The sequence below is a fragment of the Humulus lupulus genome, chromosome X (assembly GCF_963169125.1).
Source record: "Humulus lupulus chromosome X, drHumLupu1.1, whole genome shotgun sequence".
Classification (NCBI taxonomy): domain Eukaryota; kingdom Viridiplantae; phylum Streptophyta; class Magnoliopsida; order Rosales; family Cannabaceae; genus Humulus; species Humulus lupulus.
In genome coordinates this window covers 207,557,907-207,578,153 of record NC_084802.1, presented here as the reverse complement: position 1 = coordinate 207,578,153, position 20,247 = coordinate 207,557,907, and the positions used below count along the sequence as shown (strand labels likewise).

The 20,247-nt window shown below is 37.5% G+C and overlaps 1 protein-coding gene across 1 annotated transcript; it reads left to right on the top strand.

Annotated features, from left to right (window-relative positions):
* Nucleotides 1–11,590: 11,590 nt before the first annotated feature.
* Nucleotides 11,591–14,315, top strand: LOC133806677 (protein FAR1-RELATED SEQUENCE 5-like). Its single transcript, XM_062244772.1, has 7 exons — nt 11,591–11,936; nt 12,111–12,455; nt 12,550–13,571; nt 13,841–13,939; nt 14,023–14,082; nt 14,164–14,191; nt 14,305–14,315. The coding sequence occupies exons 1-7, from the start codon at nt 11,591–11,593 to the stop codon at nt 14,313–14,315; spliced, it is 1,911 nt and encodes a 636-aa protein (XP_062100756.1).
* Nucleotides 14,316–20,247: the final 5,932 nt, after the last annotated feature.

Here is a 20,247-nt window from a genome sequence, read left to right as displayed (position 1 = left end):
AAATACCCCTCGACTCGTCCCGAGTCAGATATTTAACCCCGTTGTGACTTTCTGGTTAACAGCTCCCAGGGACTGTCTCAGATCGTGCTACATAGATATATTGCAATATATCACAATTACAACAATTATCACATTTACGCTCTCATCGAGCTAAAATTACAAACATGCCCCTAATATCCAAACAGGGCCCACATGCATATTTAATTCAACTAAACATGCATCTCTAATCACATATTCACATATTATAACCATAATTCGATTATTGCCCTCCAGGCACACTAATCAAGGCCCTAAGCCTTATTAGCAAATTTGGGTCGCTACAGACCCCGTGGTATTTCAATGGGCTGCCAGAGTGGTAGCGAGTCCTGGAAGACTTATCTCGAAAGCCCTAGGTGCAAGATGCATCATTTGGGAGAATGTAAAGCTAGGACCTGCTTTTTATATGGAGCAGTGGGTCATCTAAAGAAAGATTGCCCCAAGGAAAGAAAGGAAGAACCCAAAAAAGCGGACAACTTGGCCCCAACTCGAGTGTTCGCGTTGACACAAGCAGAAGTGGAGGCTTCTCTCTCAGTAGTTACAGATCAACTTCTTAGTGCTAGAACCCCTTATACTGTTTTGATTGATTCTGGTGCTACACATTTTTTTGTTGCTAGTAGAATTATTGATAGATTGTGTAGACCATGTGATTATTATGCTATGGGGTTTGGAACTTTATTACCCACTGGGGAGTTGGTAGTATCCAGGAGATGGGTCAGATCTTTGCCAGTGACAGTGGAGGGCAGAGAGTTGTCAGTGGATTTGATAGAGTTAGTTATGACTGACTTCGATATGATTTTGGGTATGGATTGGTTGGAGAAGTATGGGGAAACCATTGGTTGCAAAAGGAAGATGGTCACCATTGAGCCTGAAGGTGAGGATCTTTTGTGTTTTTTTGGCACTGTGCATGGACCCTGTATACCTATGATTTATGTTCTGAGGGCCAGAGATCTATTGCAAGGAGGTTGCATAGGATTCTTAGCCAGTGTGGTTGACACCACTCAGGTCATGCCAGTGAGACCAGAAGAGATTAGACTAGTTTTTGAATTCCTGGATGTGTTTCCAGAAGATTTACCAAGGTTGCCACCACACAGAGAGATTGAGTTCGTGATAGAACTGGCACTAGAGACGGAGCCAGTGTCTAGAGCACCTTACAGAATGGCCTCAGCTGAGTTGAAAGAATTGAAAGTACAATTGCAAGAGCTGTTGGATTTGAGTTTTATCAGACCTAGTTTCTCACCTTGGGGAGTGCCGGTTCTGTTTGTGAAGAAGAAGGATGGTTATTTAAGGATGTACATTGATTACAGAGAACTAAATAAGTTAACAATCAAGAACAAGTATCCTCTGCCAAGGATAGATGATTTGTTTGATCAATTGCAAGGTAAAATGGTATTCTCAAAGACAGACATTCGTTCTGGTTATCATCAGTTGAGGGTCAAGGGAGGAGACATATCAAAGACTGCTTTTCCCACCAGGTATGGGCATTATGAGTTCTTAGTCATGTCTTTTGGATTGACTAATGCCCCAGCTGCTTTTATGGATCTGATGAACAGAGTGTTCAAGGATTATCAGGACCAGTTTGCAATCATCTTCATCGATGATATCCTAGTTTATTCTCAGTTAGAGTCAGAGCATGAGCAGCATCTGAGATTAGTTCTACAGAGACTGAGGGAGCACAGATTGTTTGCAAATTTAAAGAAATGTGAGTTCTGGTTATCTCAGGTATCTTTTCTTGGGCACATTGTCAGTAAGAAGGGGATTAAGGTAGATCCAGCGAAGATTGAGGCAGTCAAAGATTGGCCAAGGCCAAAGAATGCTTCTGAGGTGAGAAGTTTTTTTGGATTGGCAGGTTATTACAGGCGTTTCGTGGAAGGGTTCTTTAAGATTACTACTTCATTGACTGAGTTGACACGTAAGAATCAGAAGTTTGTATGGTCAGACAGGTGTGAGAACAACTTCCAGGAACTGAAGCAGAGATTGATTACAGCTCTGGTTCTGAGTCTCCCTATAGATTAGGAGAAGTTTGTGATTTATTGCGATGCTTCACATCAAGGTTTGGGTTGTGTTCTGATGCAGTTAGGCAAGGTGATTGCTTATGCTTCATGTCAGCTAAATGAGTATGAACAGAGATATCCTACTCATGATTTAGAGTTGGCGGCTGTGGTCTTTGATTTAAAGGTATGGAGGCATTACCTTTGTGGGGAGAAGTGTGAGATCTACACTGACCACAAGAGCCTGAAATACTTCTTCACGCAAAAAGATTTGAATATGAGGCAAAGACGTTGGCTAGAGCTAGTAAAAGATTATGACTATGAGATTTTGTATCATCCAGGAAAGGCCAACGTGGTAGGTGATGCTTTAAGTCGGAAGGGTCCGGTACAGATTTATAATGCGAGGCTGATAGCCAGAGACTTGGTAGATGATATGACCAGAGCTAGTTTAGAGTTGCTGGTGGGCTAGTTAGCCAATATTACGCTACAGTCTACACTGATGGAGAGAATCAAGGAGGGTCAGTTGGGTGATCCACAACTGATCAAGATCAGAGAGGATGTTCTGGCAGGAGTATCCAGAGATTACACTGTAACGACCCAAATTCGCTAATAAGGCTTAAGGGCCTTGATTAGTGTGCCTGGAGGGCATAATGGGAATTATGTGTGATTTAAATGAGTAAAATGCATGATTATGTGAAAAACATGTTTATATGGTTATTTGTATATTTATGATGCATGACTAGGTGTATTAGTATGCATGTAGGCCCTGATTAGGATAGAAAGGGCATTTTCGTAATTGTGGCCCATCGAGGGCATAAATGTTAATAACTGTGATAAATTTATAAGACCACATTATTATGTGGATATATTTATAATCGGTGATTCAAGACGATCCTTGTGAGCGAGTTAGCGGAAAAGTCACAGTGTGGATTTATACTCGGCTCGGGGCAAGCCAGGGGGTATTTCTGGGAATGTAGGTAATATATTGGCAATTATTTGGTATTGAGGAATATGATTGGATATTAGTTAGGTATCGGGAAGTAAGTGGAAAATATTAGAGACATTCGAGGAATTAGCGAGAATTGGGGTGAAATGACCAAAACGCCCTAGATGCACTTAAAGGTTTAAAATTAAAAGGGAGGGCATTGTGGTCATTTGGCTTGCAAGAGATAAGTATGCTGAGGCTTTATACTTAGTGGGAATTGTAGAAAAAGGTAGAAGGCTGAGGAAAGAAAGAAAAGAAGGAAAAGAAAGAAAAAGAAAAGGAAGGAAAACAGAGCAGTTTTCTTAGGGTCGGTTGGTGATTCTCTCACCCTTTCTCTTCAATTTTCTTGCAGAAAAACTCTGAGGGGAGCTAGGTTAGGCTGAGCAACAAGAGTATTGAGCTAAACTTGAAAGGTTTGCGGGATTAGCAAGAACACATCAATATTTGAGGTAAGCCTTTAGAGTTTTTAGTTTCTGGTTTGGTTAGTTTAAACTATGGTGTCTAAGCTGAGTTGATGGGAACTTTAGGGGAATTCAAGCCAAGGAATTGGGGAAGAACAAGCTAAGGAGGTTAAGAAGTTAACTTGAAATCGAATTTCCATCAAAGGTATAAATTCTATACTTTAAACTTTGAAGTTTTGATTGTGTTTTGCTAAATTTTGAAGTCTAGGAGTGACTATGGTGAATTTTGGGATTAGAGGTGCATGTGGTTAGATTTTATGTGGTTATGATGCTTGGGATGAGTTAGACATGTCAGTGAGCTTGATTTTGAGTTTGGTGAAGGTTTGGAGAAGTTTTGGTTAAGTTTGGCTCGGGGAAATTGCAGGAAGGGAAAATGTGGTGTTGGCAGTCTGTGACTAGCGCTACAGCGCTAGCCTTTGGGCACTGTAGCGCTAGGCCAAGCATGCTGAGGGTATTTTGGTTCTATTTGTAGCGCTGTAGCGCCCTCCAATGAGCGCTGTAGCGCTACCCTAGGTTCAGAAAGGGATTTTAGGGTTATTTTCAAGGGTTTTTGGCCATGGGTTTGGGGTTCGATTCCACCACCCTGTTTGGTGGAATTAGGACTTCCCGAGGGCTCGGGATTGGTCCCGAGGCTAGATTATGGACTTGAGGGTTGGTGATGACTTTGGCCTATGATTGTGATTAGGTTCGCGCTAGGGCTCAGGAAGGATCGTGCTTGAGGATTTCATTGAGCAAAGCTAGAAAATTCAAAGGTAAGAAAACTGCACCCGGTTATATGTCTGTGATGGGACTAAGAGCTCCCGATATCTGTATAATGTCAATGATGGTACTATTCCATGGGACATGTGACAGCGGCCTAAGGGTGCCGTACACAACACTTGCGCACAGGGCGCGGCTTGGCCACTGGTAGCCGAGGACAGCTTAATATTCACTGAGCTCAGTTTAAGCGGGCCGGAGTCAGTGGGATAACGGAGGGTGCGGCGTGAGGGCGCTAACCCTAGTTATCATTTGTAAATTGATATATGATATGAGTTGATATGTTTAGTATGCTGAATACTTGGTTATTCTGAATGTTTATGTGGTTGAGAACATGTTTATGCAATATGAGATATTGAATTGTCTGTTGATTGCTTATGCTCTGTTGTTGTGTTTTCTTGCTGGGCCTTGGCTCACGGGTGCTACGTGGTGCAGGTAAAGGCAAAGGAAAGTTGGACCAATCCTGAGATGGAGAGCTGCGGGGTTGAATGTACATAGCTAGCTGTTCGGTCGCCATGACCGAGGAGTGGATCAAGACAGAGATTGCCTAATTGTATGTTTTGCCTTAATATGGCTAATACTGTATTTAATTCTTGAATCTTTTGTAAATGGTTTTAATCTTGATATTTTTGGGATCCCGTGTAAACAGGAAAGGTTCCTTTTATAAGAAATGTGACTTTTAAGACCAAAATCTTTTAACCCTAGTTCCATTATAGTTTCAGTAACATGTTTTTAATTAAATGACTTGATTAGCAAGTCTAGCACTTTTATAAACACACAGTGTAACGGTCTTGAATATCTAGGGTGTTACATACACAATATCTGATTTAGGCTTGTTGAGATACAAGGGTCGAATATGTGTTCCGTTAGACACTGCTATGAGGCGAGAGATTATGGATGAATCTCATACTACACCTTATTCTTTACATCCAGGCACCACGAAAATGTATCAGGATGTGAGATCATTGTATTGGTGGCCAGGGATGAAGTGGGATGTAGTAGATTATGTGGTTAAGTGATTGACATGTCAACAGGTCAAGGCTGAGCATCAGAGGCCGGCAGGGTTATTGCAGCCTCTTGATATCCCAGAGTGGAAATGGGAGGACATCACGATGGATTTCGTGGTGGGGTTACCCAGGACTGTTGGTAAACATGATTCTATTTGGGTTATAATGGATCGCTATACCAAGTCAGCTCACTTCTTGCCAGTGAGGACTACTTATACAGTTGATCAGTATGCATATCTCTATGTGAGAGAGATCGTGCGCCTCCATGGAGCACTGAGGTCGATCATGTTAGATCGGGACCCTACTTTTACTTCCAAGTTCTGGGGGAGTTTACAGAAGGCCATGGGAACACAATTGAAGTTCAGTGCTGCTTATCATCCTCAGACAGATGGACAATCTGATAGGACGATTCAGATTATAGAAGACATGCTGCGATCATGTGTTCTGGACTTTGGTGGATCCTAGAGTAAGTATCTACCTTTGATAGAATTTTCCTACAACAACAGTTATCAGTCTACCATTGGGGTTGCACCTTATGAGATGCTGTACGGTAGGAAGTGCAGATCTCCCATTCATTGGGATGAGACAAGTGAAAGGAGATACTTGGGTCCTGCGGTAGTTCAGAGGACCAGTGAGGCCATTGAGAAGATTAGAGCTCAGATGCTTGCTTCTCAAAGCAGACAGAAAAGTTATGTAGATCCCAAGCGCAGGAACGTGGAGTTCCAAGTGGGAGACTACGTCTTCCTTAGAGTCTCGCCATGGAAAGGGGTGAGGAGATTTGGGAAGAAGGGCAAGTTAAGCCCTAGATTTGTAGGTCCATTTGAAATCCTGGAGAGGATTGGTCAGGTGGCTTACATGTTGGCCTTACCTCCGACATTGTTAGTCGCGCATAACGTGTTTCACGTTTCAGCTATTCGGAGGTATGTATCTGATGTGACTCATATTTTAAGCTATGAAGATCTGGAGCTTGAGGCAGATCTCTCCTATGAGGAATAACCAGTCCAGATACTTGATAGAAAGCACAATGTCCTTAGAAATAAGACGATACCTTTGGTTAAGGTATTGTGGAGGAACAACAAGGTCGAGGAAGCGACTTGGGAGCTGGAGTCAGATATGCAAAATCAGTATCCTGAGCTGTTCAGGTAAATTTTGAGGACGAAATTTCTGTAAGGAGGGGATAGTTGTAATGCCCCAAAATCCCTAATGCGGTTTAATGGTTGAATTAGTAGGCCGGGGGGCCATAATTATTTAATATGCCATTAAATGATTATGTGCTTGTTTATGTGAATTATATTATAATATGATGTTAAATGCATGCATGTTGGTCCACATGTCATCCTAGGGGCATTTTGGTAATTTGGCTTGTTAAGGGCGTAATTGTATATTTGTGTGCATGTTGATGAATCATTGTAAATGTAATGCCCCGAAATCCCTAATGTGGTTTAATGGTAGGATTAGTAGGCCGGGAGGGCCATACTTGCTTAATTATGCCATTAATTGATAATATGCAGGTATATGTGAATTACATTATAATATGATGTTAAATGCATGCATGTGGGTCCACATTTGATAACAGGGGTGTTTTGGTAATTTGGCCCATTAAGGGTATAGTTGTATATTTGTATGCATGTCGGTGACATATTGTTGAGACCACATTATAATGTGGGTTTGTTCGAGCTATTCGGCATGAGACGATCATGGAATATTAATTAGCGGTCTAGTCATAACAGGTTTAAGTTCGGGGCTCAGGATGAGTCTCGGGGTGATTTTAATGATTAGAGCGTTACCGGGAATTAAATGGTAACGGGATATAAATTATTGGTGTTTGAGATTATCGAGAATAGCTGGAATTAGAGAGTGTTAATTATGATTAACGTGATAGGAGGGAAATACCAATTTTGCCATTGAGAGCCTTTAGAAACCTTTATTAGACCTAGGGGTATTTTGGTCTTTTTACCCCTAGGATAGATATAAGACATTTTAGGCTATGAAAGAAGAGGAAAAACAGAGTATCACTTGAAGCTTCTCCCGTACCTTCTTTTCTTCAGCTTTCTCTGTGATTTTTGAGCCATCTTTGTGGATTCAAGCTTGGGAAGTAAGCCTTGGGAGTTTGGGAGTGTGTTCCATCATTGAAGAGTGTCATAATCTGAGTTTGAGGTAAGTTTATAGCCATTGAATTTCCTGGTATGCCCTGTTTTAGTTCTGATTTGAAGTTGAGATTTCTAAGTTGAGTACTTGGTTTTGTTGGGAGTTTTGGCTAGGGTTCTTATGGTTGTGATGTTTGGGGTATGTGAGGATGGTTTTTGGGTTCATTTGGCACCAAAAATGGGATTTGGAAGCATTGGAATCAGGTTAGGATCGAAGGAGTCGAAGAAGGAGGTTTCAGGGGAGTGCTGGTCTAGGGGTAGCGCTACAGCGCCCACCCTAGGGCGCTATAGCGCTACACAGGATGGTTTCTGGGTTGTTGGGGGTTCTGAGTATAGCGCTGGGGCGCTAGGGAGCAGCACTGTAGCGCTGCTCTGTTCCTCCAAAGTCCCATTTTGAGTGTTTTTAAGGGTTTTTGGCTCGGGGTTTCAATCCTTAAGGCCCGGGATCAAATCTACTCACCGTGTGGGCATGTTTCGAGGTCCCGAGAGTGGGGTTTAGGTTAAGACCCTTTCAATGTTGATTTTCATTAATGGAGGTTATAATTGGTTGTGATTAGGTAACCACTAAGGGACTAAAAGGTCAATTGTTCTCAGGAGTCGTTCTTATTTTATTCTCGCTCGAACCTGAGGTAAGAAGACTGCACCCTGGGTATATGACATGCATGATTGTTTTTGAGGCATGTTGGTTGATAAATGTGGACATTGATTGCATATTAAATGCTAGCGGATGTTGTTTACTTGTGTATGGCACTGATTAGTCAGGGACGACACTGGTCGCGTATCACTAACCTAAGAGTCAGAAACGGTATAAGGGTCCTGAACGCAGGGCCGAATGAAGATTAGATCTAATCGATATCAGCATTGAATGACTCTAAGGCATTAATGTTGGACCGACCCTAAGGTCGATGAAACTTATAAGCGCTTGACTAGTCTAAGCTAGTTACTCAAAGCCAGGGCCTAAGGCCTAGGTGACCGTTTGTCACATGGATAGGGAACGATGTTCCAGGGTTATGACTCTATGGTCATGAGGAAGGTTATGTTGGTGACTAGTCACCATGCACCTATCCTGTTCAAGCTAGTGAAAAGTTCACTTATCTGTTAAGCCTCGGTGACCTTATCGTCACATGACTAAAGGGAGTTGTACCCAGCATAGTGACTTTTACGACTGTCACTTACCTATCCTGGACTGAAAGTCCTGAATGATTATTATGATCATTGTTGATATTATATCATGTTATATTGTGTTTTCTTACTGGGCCTTGGCTCATGGGTGCTATGTGGTGCAGGTAAAGGGAAAGAAAAGCTCACCCAGCCTTGAGTGGAGAGCTTAGGTGGTGATGTGTACATATGCGGCCGCTTGACCACCACGGCCAAGAAGTTCTCAAAGGAACTAGGGGGTTTACCCTATTTTTGCCGCTTAGGTCGGCGGGTTTGAAATTTTGAAACAGTAGTGACCTTTTTGAGTTGTAAATAACTTGTAAACGTTTTTATGGGCCCATGAACAGTTTTATGTATTTAATAAAATATATCCTTTCCTTTTTTTTGTTTTTCCACCTTAGCCTGCTAATAACACTTAAATGCACGTTTTTAACCAAAGGACTCGGGTAACGAGTCAAATTTCCAGTTCACCGATCACTGTAACTGTTCTGGGGTAACTAGGGCATTACAGTAAAGGCCACATTATAATGTGTATTTGTTTGAGCCATTTGGCATGAGACGGTCTTTGAGTGCAAGTTAGCGGTTTGGTCATAACAGGATTTGGTGATTAGAGCGTTGCCAGGAAGTAAAGGGTAACGAGATATGAATTGTTGGTATTTGAGAATTTTGAGAATAACGGGAATTGGAGGGTGTTAATTATGATTAACGAAATAGGCGGGAAATGACAGTTTTACCCTTGGGAGCCTTTAGAAAACTTTAAATGACCTAGGGGAAATTTAGTCTTTTCACCCCTACGATATGTTTAAGCCATTGAAGGCTGTGGAACTTAGGCCAAAACATAGTATCTAAATTTCTCTCCCGTACATCTTTTCTTCTCCTTTTTCCTTTGGATTTTTGAGTTCTTCTTGAGGATTCAAGCTAGGGAAGTGGATCTTGAGGGCTTAGGATTGTGTTCCACCATTGAAGAGGGTCCTAAACTGAGCTTGAGGTAAGTTTCTAGCCATTAAAACTCTAGCATTGCTCTGTTTTTGGTTTGGTTTTCAGCTTGGTTTTCTAGATTGGTTAAAGGGAATTGATGGGAGTTTTTGGATAGTGTTACTTGGGTTGTGATGCCTAGGACATGTGTAGATGGTTTTTGGGTTCATTTGGGACTTAAAATGAGGTTTGGAAGCTTTTGGTTCAGGTTGGAAATGGTGGAGTCGAAGGGGGAAAGTTTCAGGGAAATTCTGGCTAAGTGTAGCGCTACAGCACCCACAAGTGGGCGCTACAGCGCTACTCAGGAGGGTTTCAGGCGCTGGGGCGCTAGGGGCTAGCACTACAGTGCTAGCTTGCTCCTTCAGATTCCTGTTTTAGGTGTTTTTAAGGGTTTTTGGCTCGGGGTTTCAATTCCTAAGGCTTGGGATCGAATCTACTCACCATTTGGGTACAATTCGGGGTCCCGAGAGTGAGGTCCAGGTCAAGACCCTTTTACTGTTGATTTTCATTAATCTAAATTATAATTGGTTATGACTAGGTAACCATTAAGGAATCAAAAGGTCGATCGTTCTCAATGGTCATTCTTTTACTATTTCTCGCTCGAACCAGAGGTAAGAAAACTGCACCACATAGGTGACATGCATGGTTATTATTGAGGCATGTTGAGTGTTTAAATGTGGACATTGATTGCATAACAAATGCTTAGCGAATCTTGCTTACTTGTGAATGACACTGACTTATTAGTCAGAATCGGCAATGGTGTCAGAACGGACTGTGAAGCTGTGACTTACTAGTCAAGTTCGACAGTAGTACTGAGCACTGGTCGTATGTTATTGACCTATGAGTTAGGAGCGGCATGAACGCAGAGCCGAAAAGATTAGATCTAATCGACATCTGCATTGAATGACTCATCATGAGCATTAATGCCAGACCGACCCCAAGTTCGATAAAAACTAAAAGCACTTGCCTAGTTCCATGACTAGTCACTCAGAGCCAGGGCCAGAAGGCCCAGGTGACTTCATCGTCACATGGCTAAGGGTACAGAACCCACGCTAGTGACTCCATGGTCACTCATTTGGTTTATGTTAGTGACTCGCTCATCAGTCACTCACCTGGTTTAAACTAGTGACTCGGTCACTCATTTGTGAAGGATGTGGAACCCACATTAGTGACTTACAACATCAGTCACTTATTTTTTTGGAAAAAAAATCAGCTGTCCCCAATTTACTGTCTCCTCCCTGTCTCACCAATAATTTTGAGACACATCATTTATTTCTTTAACAGATAATTAAATTGCTTGATAACGTTAAAATGAGTTAACGGAACTTTTAATTCTTTATCCTAAATTAATATTAAATTTAACATTAATATCTGACTTTTCATATTCACACTAACATTAAATAATTTTTTTTCCTTCTCCTATTTTTTTGCAGAAGAAAACGTTCTTTTTTTTCCTTCCTCCTATTCTTTTGCAGAAGAAAGCATTTTTTCTTTTCTTTGCTCCTATTTTATTGCAGAAGAATACAAGTAAGTAACATTTTTTTTTATTTTTTTTAAATTATTAAAGATATGATACTGTATATTAAGTATATATACTTCTTTTTTTTTTCTTTTATGATTCTACCGAAATTTGTCATATATTAAGTCTACGGTTCATCAATTTTTTTTTAAGTCTATGGTTTCATCAATTTTAAATTATTAAAGATATGCTACTGTATATTAAGTCTACGGTTTCATCAATTTTTTTTCATTATTTGTCATATATCTTTAACATGATTACTTTAATTATTTTATATTAATTAATATTTATTTAAAACTTAATTTTGCTGATATGGAATTTTTTTCTTTGATGCAAGCTTTTGTTTTTATTTTTATTTATTTCTCATATACCATGCTAAGTTAGTTGATATTATCTTAACTAATGAAATATCTTCTTCAAAATGTTGTTTTATTATTTTCTTTCTATTGTATAATAGCAAAAATAAATTCATTTTTTCTAGATGTTAGATTAATTTTAGCATATCTTCTATTTTAAACATATATAAATTAACATCTGATTTTTTTTTTTTAAATAATGAATATCGATATAGATGATATGGAAGGACATTCCAACAATCAAAGTAATAAAGACCAAGAAGTTACAATTGATGGTGCAGCAAAAATAAAGCAAATTCATTCCAACATTCCTGATGAAGAGATACCAAAGGTTAGTATGGAATTTGAAACTGAAGAACAAGCTTACAATTTTTATAATGTTTATGCTTATAAAGTTGGATTTAGCATACGAAGAAGCAAAGGGCATAAGGATAATAAAGATGGAAAAGTAAAAGATAGAACTTTTTGTTGCTCATGTGAAGGCTTTCGCAAAAAAGATAAACGATATGATAATGTGAAATGTCATCGTGCTGAAACAAGGTTTGGTTGTTTGGCGAGGATGAAGATAAAACTTCATCAATTTGGAAATTATCAAGTTGTTGAATTCTATGCGGACCATACACATATGACTTCAAGCCCTAGTAAGAGCCACTTACATAGGTCACAAAGAAGAATAACCCCTGCTTAAGCATTTGAAATTGAATTGGCTGAGAATTCAGGAATTGCTCCTAAAGCTAGTATGGAACTAATGATTAGGCGAGCTGGTGGACATGAAAATCTTGGATTTATTTTGGATGATTGTCAGAATTATATACGCACCAAAAGAACTATTCAAATGCGTACAGGAGATACAGGTGGTGTTCTTGAATATCTTCAACAGATGAAGTCAAAAGATCCAAAAAAAATTTATGCTTTGCAAGTGGACAAAGATGATTTGTTAACGAATATTTTTTGGGCAGATGCACACATGATGGCATCATATCATAACTTTGGTGATGTTGTTTGCTTTGATACAACCTACCGAAAAAATCATGATTGCCGACCTTTTGCTATGTTCGTTGGGGGTAAATCATCATAAACAAACCACTATATTTGGGGCTGCATTGTTATATGATGAAACTACTGCAACCTTTATGTGGTTATTTGATACTTTTGTAGCAGCAATGTCAGGGAAAAAACCAAAAACTATTCTTACTGATCAAGATGCAGCAATGGCAAAGGCATTAAGATCCCAATGGCCAGAGACTTATCATCGCTTATGCATTTGGCATATGTATCAAAATGCAGCAAAACACCTGAGTAGTGTTTTTGAAAGATTTCGTGAATTTGCTATGGATTTTGGAAATTGCATATATGAATATGATGAAGAGTGTGAATTCATTGAGGCTTGGGGGAACATGCTTGGGAAATATAATCTTGAAAATAATGATTGGTTGGCAAAACAATTCGAGTTGAAGGAGAAGTGGGCACTTATATATGGAAGAGAGACTTTTTGTGCAAATATGACTACTACTCAACGAAGTGAAAGCATGAATAATGTACTTAAAAAGTATGTTAGCTATCAACACACTTTGTTGCGTTTTTTCAAACATTTTGAGAGGTTAATTGATGATCGTCGTTATGAAGAGTTAAAAGCAGACTTTAGAGTAAGTCAACGCAATTTAGCACCATCTCTCCCAATTGAAATTTTGAATCATGCAGCATATGTGTATACCCCTGCAGTGTTGAGAATGTTTGAGGTTGAGTTTTCAAAGGCTTATAACTGTGCTATGGAATTTTGTACTGAGCTAGGAGCAGTGGCAGAGTATAAGCTTACTCCTAATGGTAAGTATTTTCACCACACAGTTAAATATGACTCTTCAGTTGATGGAGCGATATGTAGTTGCAAGAAGTTTGAGTTTGCAGGAATATTGTGCTCACATATTCTTAAAGTATTTTCCTTTCATAATGTTTTGAAAATACCTTCTCAATACATTTTAAAGAGGTGGACAAAGCATGCGAAGATGGGAGCTACAAGTAGTACATCTGAGATTAAACAGGGAGATGATCCTAAAGCATGTTTGGCAATGCGTTATCAAGATTTGTCCAGATCTTACACTCATATTGTAACAAGAGCATCAGAAAAGCATATAAAGTTGCTAGAAATGGCTTTAAAAGACTTTGGGATGATGTTGATGCATGTTTGAGAGAAGAAAGAATTGAAAGTAAAGAGGAGAGTCATACTACCTTTGGAATTGATACAACATTAAAATGTATAAAAACAAAAAATAAGAGAATTTGTGGTAGCTCTTCACGTCCAAAGAATTCTCTTGAGAATATGTGTAAGAAAACCAAAGTTTCCAAAAAAAAAATCGTCTACGAAACAGGTATTTATTCTTGATTTTTTTTCACTTTATTTTTTCAATTATATAATTTTACAATATTAAACTTTACATATTTTATCTTATAGGTATCACCAAACTTTAACAACAACGATCAAGTCAATAACTATATGCCACCTTTTCAACCAGATTTGCCATTCTCCACAACTTCATTTAATCTTAACCATGTAATATATTATATTTTTTTATTAACTTATTTTATCAAGAGTTATGTTTATATATAGATAATATTATATTTTATTTTCTACAGATTGGTATGACACCTAAAAATTCAAGTATAGGAACAAGCATGACTGAATTGCTCTTACAGGTATATTGACTTTCAATAATAATCATAAATGATGTATATTTTTTAATTGTTACTTATAAAATTATAATTATGCATATACAGGCTGAGTCTACATCTTTTGGATTTGAAGGTAACCAATTTTTCAAGAATATATAAGGATTTGGTTTGTTGGAGTTGGCTATTTTCGAAGCCTAAAATTGGTTGACGTATTCGAAATTTAATTTATAATTGTGATTTTATCAGATACTTATTAAATTCGGAGTGCTAGATTTTTTATGATTAGATTTTAACTATTATAAGGATGTTGAGAACAATAATATTCATATGGTTTTCTATTTTGTTTTTATTATCAAAGTCATTAATAATTTTTTATAACGTGACTAATATTAAATTTATTAGTGACTCTTGCAATATATATATATATATCCACCCCAGCAAACAATGGTAGCTATTAAGCAAAGAGATAAAGGAAGATAAAAGTGATAAAAAAAATATTGCTTTATCTTCAAGAAAATCACTAATACATAAACCACTAATACATAAATATGTATGTATAAGATGAGTATGAACGTTCAAGATAAATATGGCCACTCCTTTTTTATCTTTTGTATTTATTTATTTAGTTTTTGTATATATCATTTTAATTAGTATTTATTTTGTATAACTTAATTATTATGATTTTAACCTGATGAAATCGTGACTGGAATATGATATAATGGCATAGATAATTTGTTTGTATTCTTTTGCAATAAAATAGGAGCAAAGAAATGAAAGAATGTTTTATTCTGAAAAAAATAGAAGAAGGAAAAAAAATTGATTGTTTAATCTTAATATGTTACTTAAGATATTTAAAAAAAAATAAAAAAATGTTACTTACTTGTATTCTTCTGCAAAAAAATAGGAGGAAGAAAAAGAAAGAACGTTTTCTTCTGCAAAAAAATAGGAGAAGGAAAAAAAAAATTATTTAATATTAATGTGAATATGAAAAGTCAGATATTAATGTTAAATTTAATATTAATTTAGGAGAAAGAATTAAAAGCTCTGTTAACTCATTTTAACGTTATCAAGAAATTTAATTATCTGTTAAATAAATAAATGATGTGTCTCAAAATTATTGGTGAGACAGGGAAGAGACAGTAAATTGGGGACAGCTGATTTTTTTTCATTTTTTTTGGGGCTATAAGCTCTGGATGATTATCATGATCATCATTTGATATTATATACATGCAGTATTGAGTTTTCTTGTTGGGATTTGGCTCATGGGTGCTATATGGTGCAGGTAAAGGGAAAGAAAAGCTCACCCAGCCTTGAGTGGAGAGCTTAGGTGGTGATGTGTACATATGCGGCCGCTTGACCACCACAGCCAATGAGTTTCTTAGAGGAACTAGGGGTTAACCCTATTTTTGCCGTTTAGGTCGGTGGGTTGTAACTTTTGTACTGTAATGACCATTTTGGATTGTAAATAACTTGTAAACGCTTTTATGGTCCCATGAACAGTTTTATGTTTTAAATAAAATATATCATTTCCTTTTGATTGGTTTTTCACCTTAACCTATTAATAACACCTAGATGCACGTTTATAACTGTAATGACCCACTACTCTAAACTTTTGGACCATTAATGAAACTATACATACAAACCTTAATAAGACTTACATTTGCGAAAATACCATAAATTTATTAGAAGCTTGTAGAAACAAAAGTTACTTTCATAAAATAGGTAGGATATGGGTACCCATTGTCTTTAAAACAAAACATAACTTAAAGTGAAAAGGAGTTACATAGAAAGTGTGGAAAAATACATGTAAACCCATAAAAAGGTAAAACAAGACTACATCCTCGAAAAATCGAACTCTCGACTCCTTGCCTCCATTCACCATCGATACACAATCTCCAAGCATCCACGAACCTTACCGCCACTAATAGCTATTTTCCTGCACATAAAACAAAAAGGAATGAGCCTAATGCCCAGCAAGGAAAATCTAACACATAGTCATAAACATAAAGTTTCATAGTAAACATAAAGACATATCGTAACACTTATTACATACACTTATTACATACACTTATTATAATGGCCATTATTACTTGGGGTCCCATAGACTAAACAAGTCATATGCCCATGGGGTTAGTGGGGTCCTACTAGCTAAGTAGGTCATATGCCCATAACCCATTTGGGGTCTTGTTAGTCATATGGGTCATATGCCCAAGCCTACACACATACATATTCATAACATATTTATAACATATAACACATAAGATAACATAAGCATAAAACATATAGATTCTATCCTATTTTCCTTACCAAAGTTACCGGGATAAGAGGACAGCGTTGGGACTTTTTGGAACACTCCTAAAACCATATATAACAGGTTGAGTCTAATGAAGAAAAAGAGATGAAATGAAAGGAATGGAAAGACTAAACTATTGAAAGTCACACTTACCAAAACTTATGTGCTCAAGAACTTAGATTCCCTAATCAAGATAAGAATGAGGTTAGAAGACTGAGTAGAAGACTAAGAGAAGAGAAACATAACATAAAACCAATGAACTAGAGTGTATTGAATACCTTGAGGACTTGTAGATCAATCTAACCCTCGAACCGAAATACTATGAAATCTTACTTCCCAAAGTGTTTGATAAGCTTATGATGTTTAAGCTTATGATTTCCCCAAAACCCAGGTGTTTATACTCTCACACTCACTTAGCACTTGCAGCCTCTGAACTTAGAGCAAAATGTGAATAATGGCTTGGTACTAGGTCCTATTTATAGAGTTTGGGAATGAAGGAATCTTAATTTTACTTGAATAAAAATAATAGCTTTTTAGGTGAAAATAATTTGAATAATCGTTCAACAGAGGCTGAAGACTCGTTCAAAAGATGCTGGATTTATGAAGAAGTTGAATGGCTGAAGGAAAAAGAATTCAAAAATATTTGAATCATGCTGAAGGAGGCGATATATCGCCCCCTGTAGGCGATATATCGCCTGGGCCAGTATGCCCGAGGCGACCATGCATCGTTTCGTGTTTTCCGTATCTACGTGCTGCGATATATCGGCACACGCTGAATATTTAAACACGAAATTACACATTTTTAGCTAAGTTTGAATGGAGTAAATAGCCTTGACTAAGCCCTCAACGTATTCAAAGCTGCTGACTGACCCTATTGCATTCAAACTAAATCCTCAAAATACTTAATCCTTAATCACCCATTCATAACATGTGCTTAAAATCCTATTGGTCCTCATCTAAACCTTATAGTATAACAAATATTATCCTTAATATCAGTCATATAATCAAACCTTAGGTTATACTTAATATTCTTAAACTATAGGTTAAACTTAGAAAATCTATAAGTACTACTATGAGTGTCCAAATCATTCCCGGTCTGAACCAAAAATCCACAGTTACAAAGATAACACTATACATACTATAATACTACTATCTAACTAGCTAAGTAAAGTTCTTGGACTCTACAATAACCAAAGAACTCGATTAGCAAGTTAAGCACGGTTCAAAGTTCACAGTAACTGTCTTGGAGTAACTAGGGCGTTATAACATGTCCTTCATGCAACGAAGACACTCATTCATGTCGGGTAATTGGGAAGACGACTTATGTTGGTCATAGAAGATTCTTATCTTCTATGCATAAGTGGAAGAAGACTCGCTTGTTTGATGGGAATTATGAAAAATGACGTCCTCCAAGAAAATTTAGTAGTCAAGACATACTCGAACAATTAACGCATGTTCGAGATCATTTACCGGGCAAACATGTTAGTTTCGGGGGTGTGAAAAGAAAGCGAGATCCAAAAGAGCTTAATTGGAGTAAAAATAGTATTTTCTTTGAACTTGATTACTGGTCTGAACTTGAATTGGAGCACAATTTAGATGTGATGCATGTAGAGAAAATGTTTGCGAAAATTTACTCGGTACTTTTCTTATGAATGAGAAATCTAAAGACACCACCAACGCACAAGTAGACTTGAAGAATTGGGGTATCCAAGAAGAGTTGCACCTCAAGGAAGACGGTACAAAATTGATCAAACCACATCCTATGTACCCTTTCACACTGGATGATAGACAATTTTTTTGTCAGTTTGTAAAAGGAGTTAGACTTCCTAATGGATTCGTTTCAAATTTCTCTAAGAAAGTAACTGACAATGATGGCAACATTGTTGGGTTGAAATTCCATGATTGTCACATTCTTGGGCAACATCTGTTGTTGGTAGGAGTTCGATGCTACTTGGATAAGTCTATTTCGAAGACAATCATTTAGCTTTGCAATTTCTTTAAGAAAATGTGTGCTTGTACATTGGTTGTTAAGGATATGGAGAATGTAGAAGATCAAGTGATACAAATTTTGTGCAAGTTGGAGTTAATTTTTCCTCCAGCCTTTTTTGACATAATGATTCATTTAATTCTTCATTTACCATAAGAAGCTATCCTCAGAGGACCATTTTACATGAGGTGGATGCATCCGTTTGAGCGATATATGAAGAAGTTGAAAAATTATGTCAGGAATAAGACATGCCCTGAAGGTTCTATAGCGGAGGATTATGTTGCTGATGAAGCTTTGACTTTTTGTTCGCAATATCTTCAGGGCGTACAGACTAAATTTAATCGTCCGAAAATAAATGCGAAGATTGTTTTTCCTAAAAGACAGTTGTCAGTTTTTGAATCATAATGTCGTCCAAGTAGCAAAAAGAAAATCATATCCCTTGACTATCTTCATCGAAAAGAAGCGGAGTGGTTTTCACTCAACAATTGCCATGAAATCCAACCATATATGGAGTAAGTTGCTCATAGAAAAATGTTGTCTTACCTTAATCCTTGTGCTATGCAGTGAATGCCTTAGAGAAAATTCAAACATAAATCTTCAAAAATATTTCCCTAGCTGGTTTAAATTGAAGGTAAATTATCAAAATTGTAGAATTCTTATGAAATTCGTATCGATTAATATTCATCTCATTGTATTTTGTTTTTTGTTTCATAATATATAGATGGATCATTTGCGACAAGTACAATCAACTGAGTGTACTGATGAATTATTTGCTTTAGCAAACGGGTCCAATCAAAATACATACTCCTACACTGCTTGCATTGTTAACAGTGTGAAGTTTTTGGTACATAGTCGTGACGAAAGACGTACCACTCAAAATAGTGGAGTTTCGGTGCCAGGAACCGATGGCCAACTTAAGGAAATTGTAGAGTTATGTTATTCCCATGGTTACTCTACAGTATTGTTTCGATGCAAGCAAGGGTCGAAATGTGACTGAGAATAACATAGCTAGTATCATGATTAATTTTGAATGGTACAAGAACGAGCAGTTTATTCTAGCCACTCAAGCAAAACAAGTTTTCTACTTGGAAGATCCTTCAAGAAACAAAAATTCAAAGGTAGTAGAAGAAGTCAATCATCAAAATATCTGAGATCATCCAAGTATCGATGATGATAACGAGGTTGATGTCGTGCATGATAGCACTTCATCAAATTTTGTACTCAGTGTGGAATTAGGAGAGTTGGAGATTATGCATTTGGATCGACTTGGTCACACCAACATAATTAGGGAAACATCTTGATCTGTTCCGGATGTGGATGATGATTTCATCAATGTCGATGATGATGATGAAATTAATGAAGATGATTTAGAAAGTATAGATGACGATGTAGGAATCGACATTGATAAGGAATAATATTTTCTTATGCATATTCATATTTGTATGTTTTAATTTCAAGACTTTTGAATCAATATATGACTTTTCTCAACAATGTTTGTTTTTCAATAATTTCAAATGCATTACCGAAATTATTTAAGTTATGTAATTGTTTACCCAAAAAAGGATTACTTGATGACGTGACAGAATTAACCTACACGTGGAATACACGTGGCAGACATCATATTTATGGGCGACCAATCTGGTCGTATTGTAGCGTCCCAAATTTGCTAATAAGGCTTAGGGCCTTGATTAGCATGCTTGTATGGCAATAAGTGGTTTAATGTGTTAATGTGTGAATTTGATGAATATGTGATTAGAAATGCATGTTTGGGTGAATTAAATATGCATGTGGGCCCCGTTTGGTTATTAGGGGCATGTTTGTAATTTTAGCCCGTTGAGGGCATAGACATGATTATTACGATATATTTGTGATATATCTGTGGTGCACGATCCGAGACAATCTTAGGGAG

Bases quoted from the DNA above. Each gene is read 5' to 3' on its own strand.
- LOC133806677 (XM_062244772.1), top strand. From the start codon at position 11,591: ATGAATATCGATATAGATGATATGGAAGGACATTCCAACAATCAAAGT. The intron at 12,456-12,549 runs GTAAATCATCAT...ATACTTTTGTAG, and splicing joins TTTTGCTATGTTCGTTGGGG to CAGCAATGTCAGGGAAAAAA. The intron at 13,940-14,022 runs GTAATATATTAT...TATTTTCTACAG, and splicing joins CTTCATTTAATCTTAACCAT to ATTGGTATGACACCTAAAAA.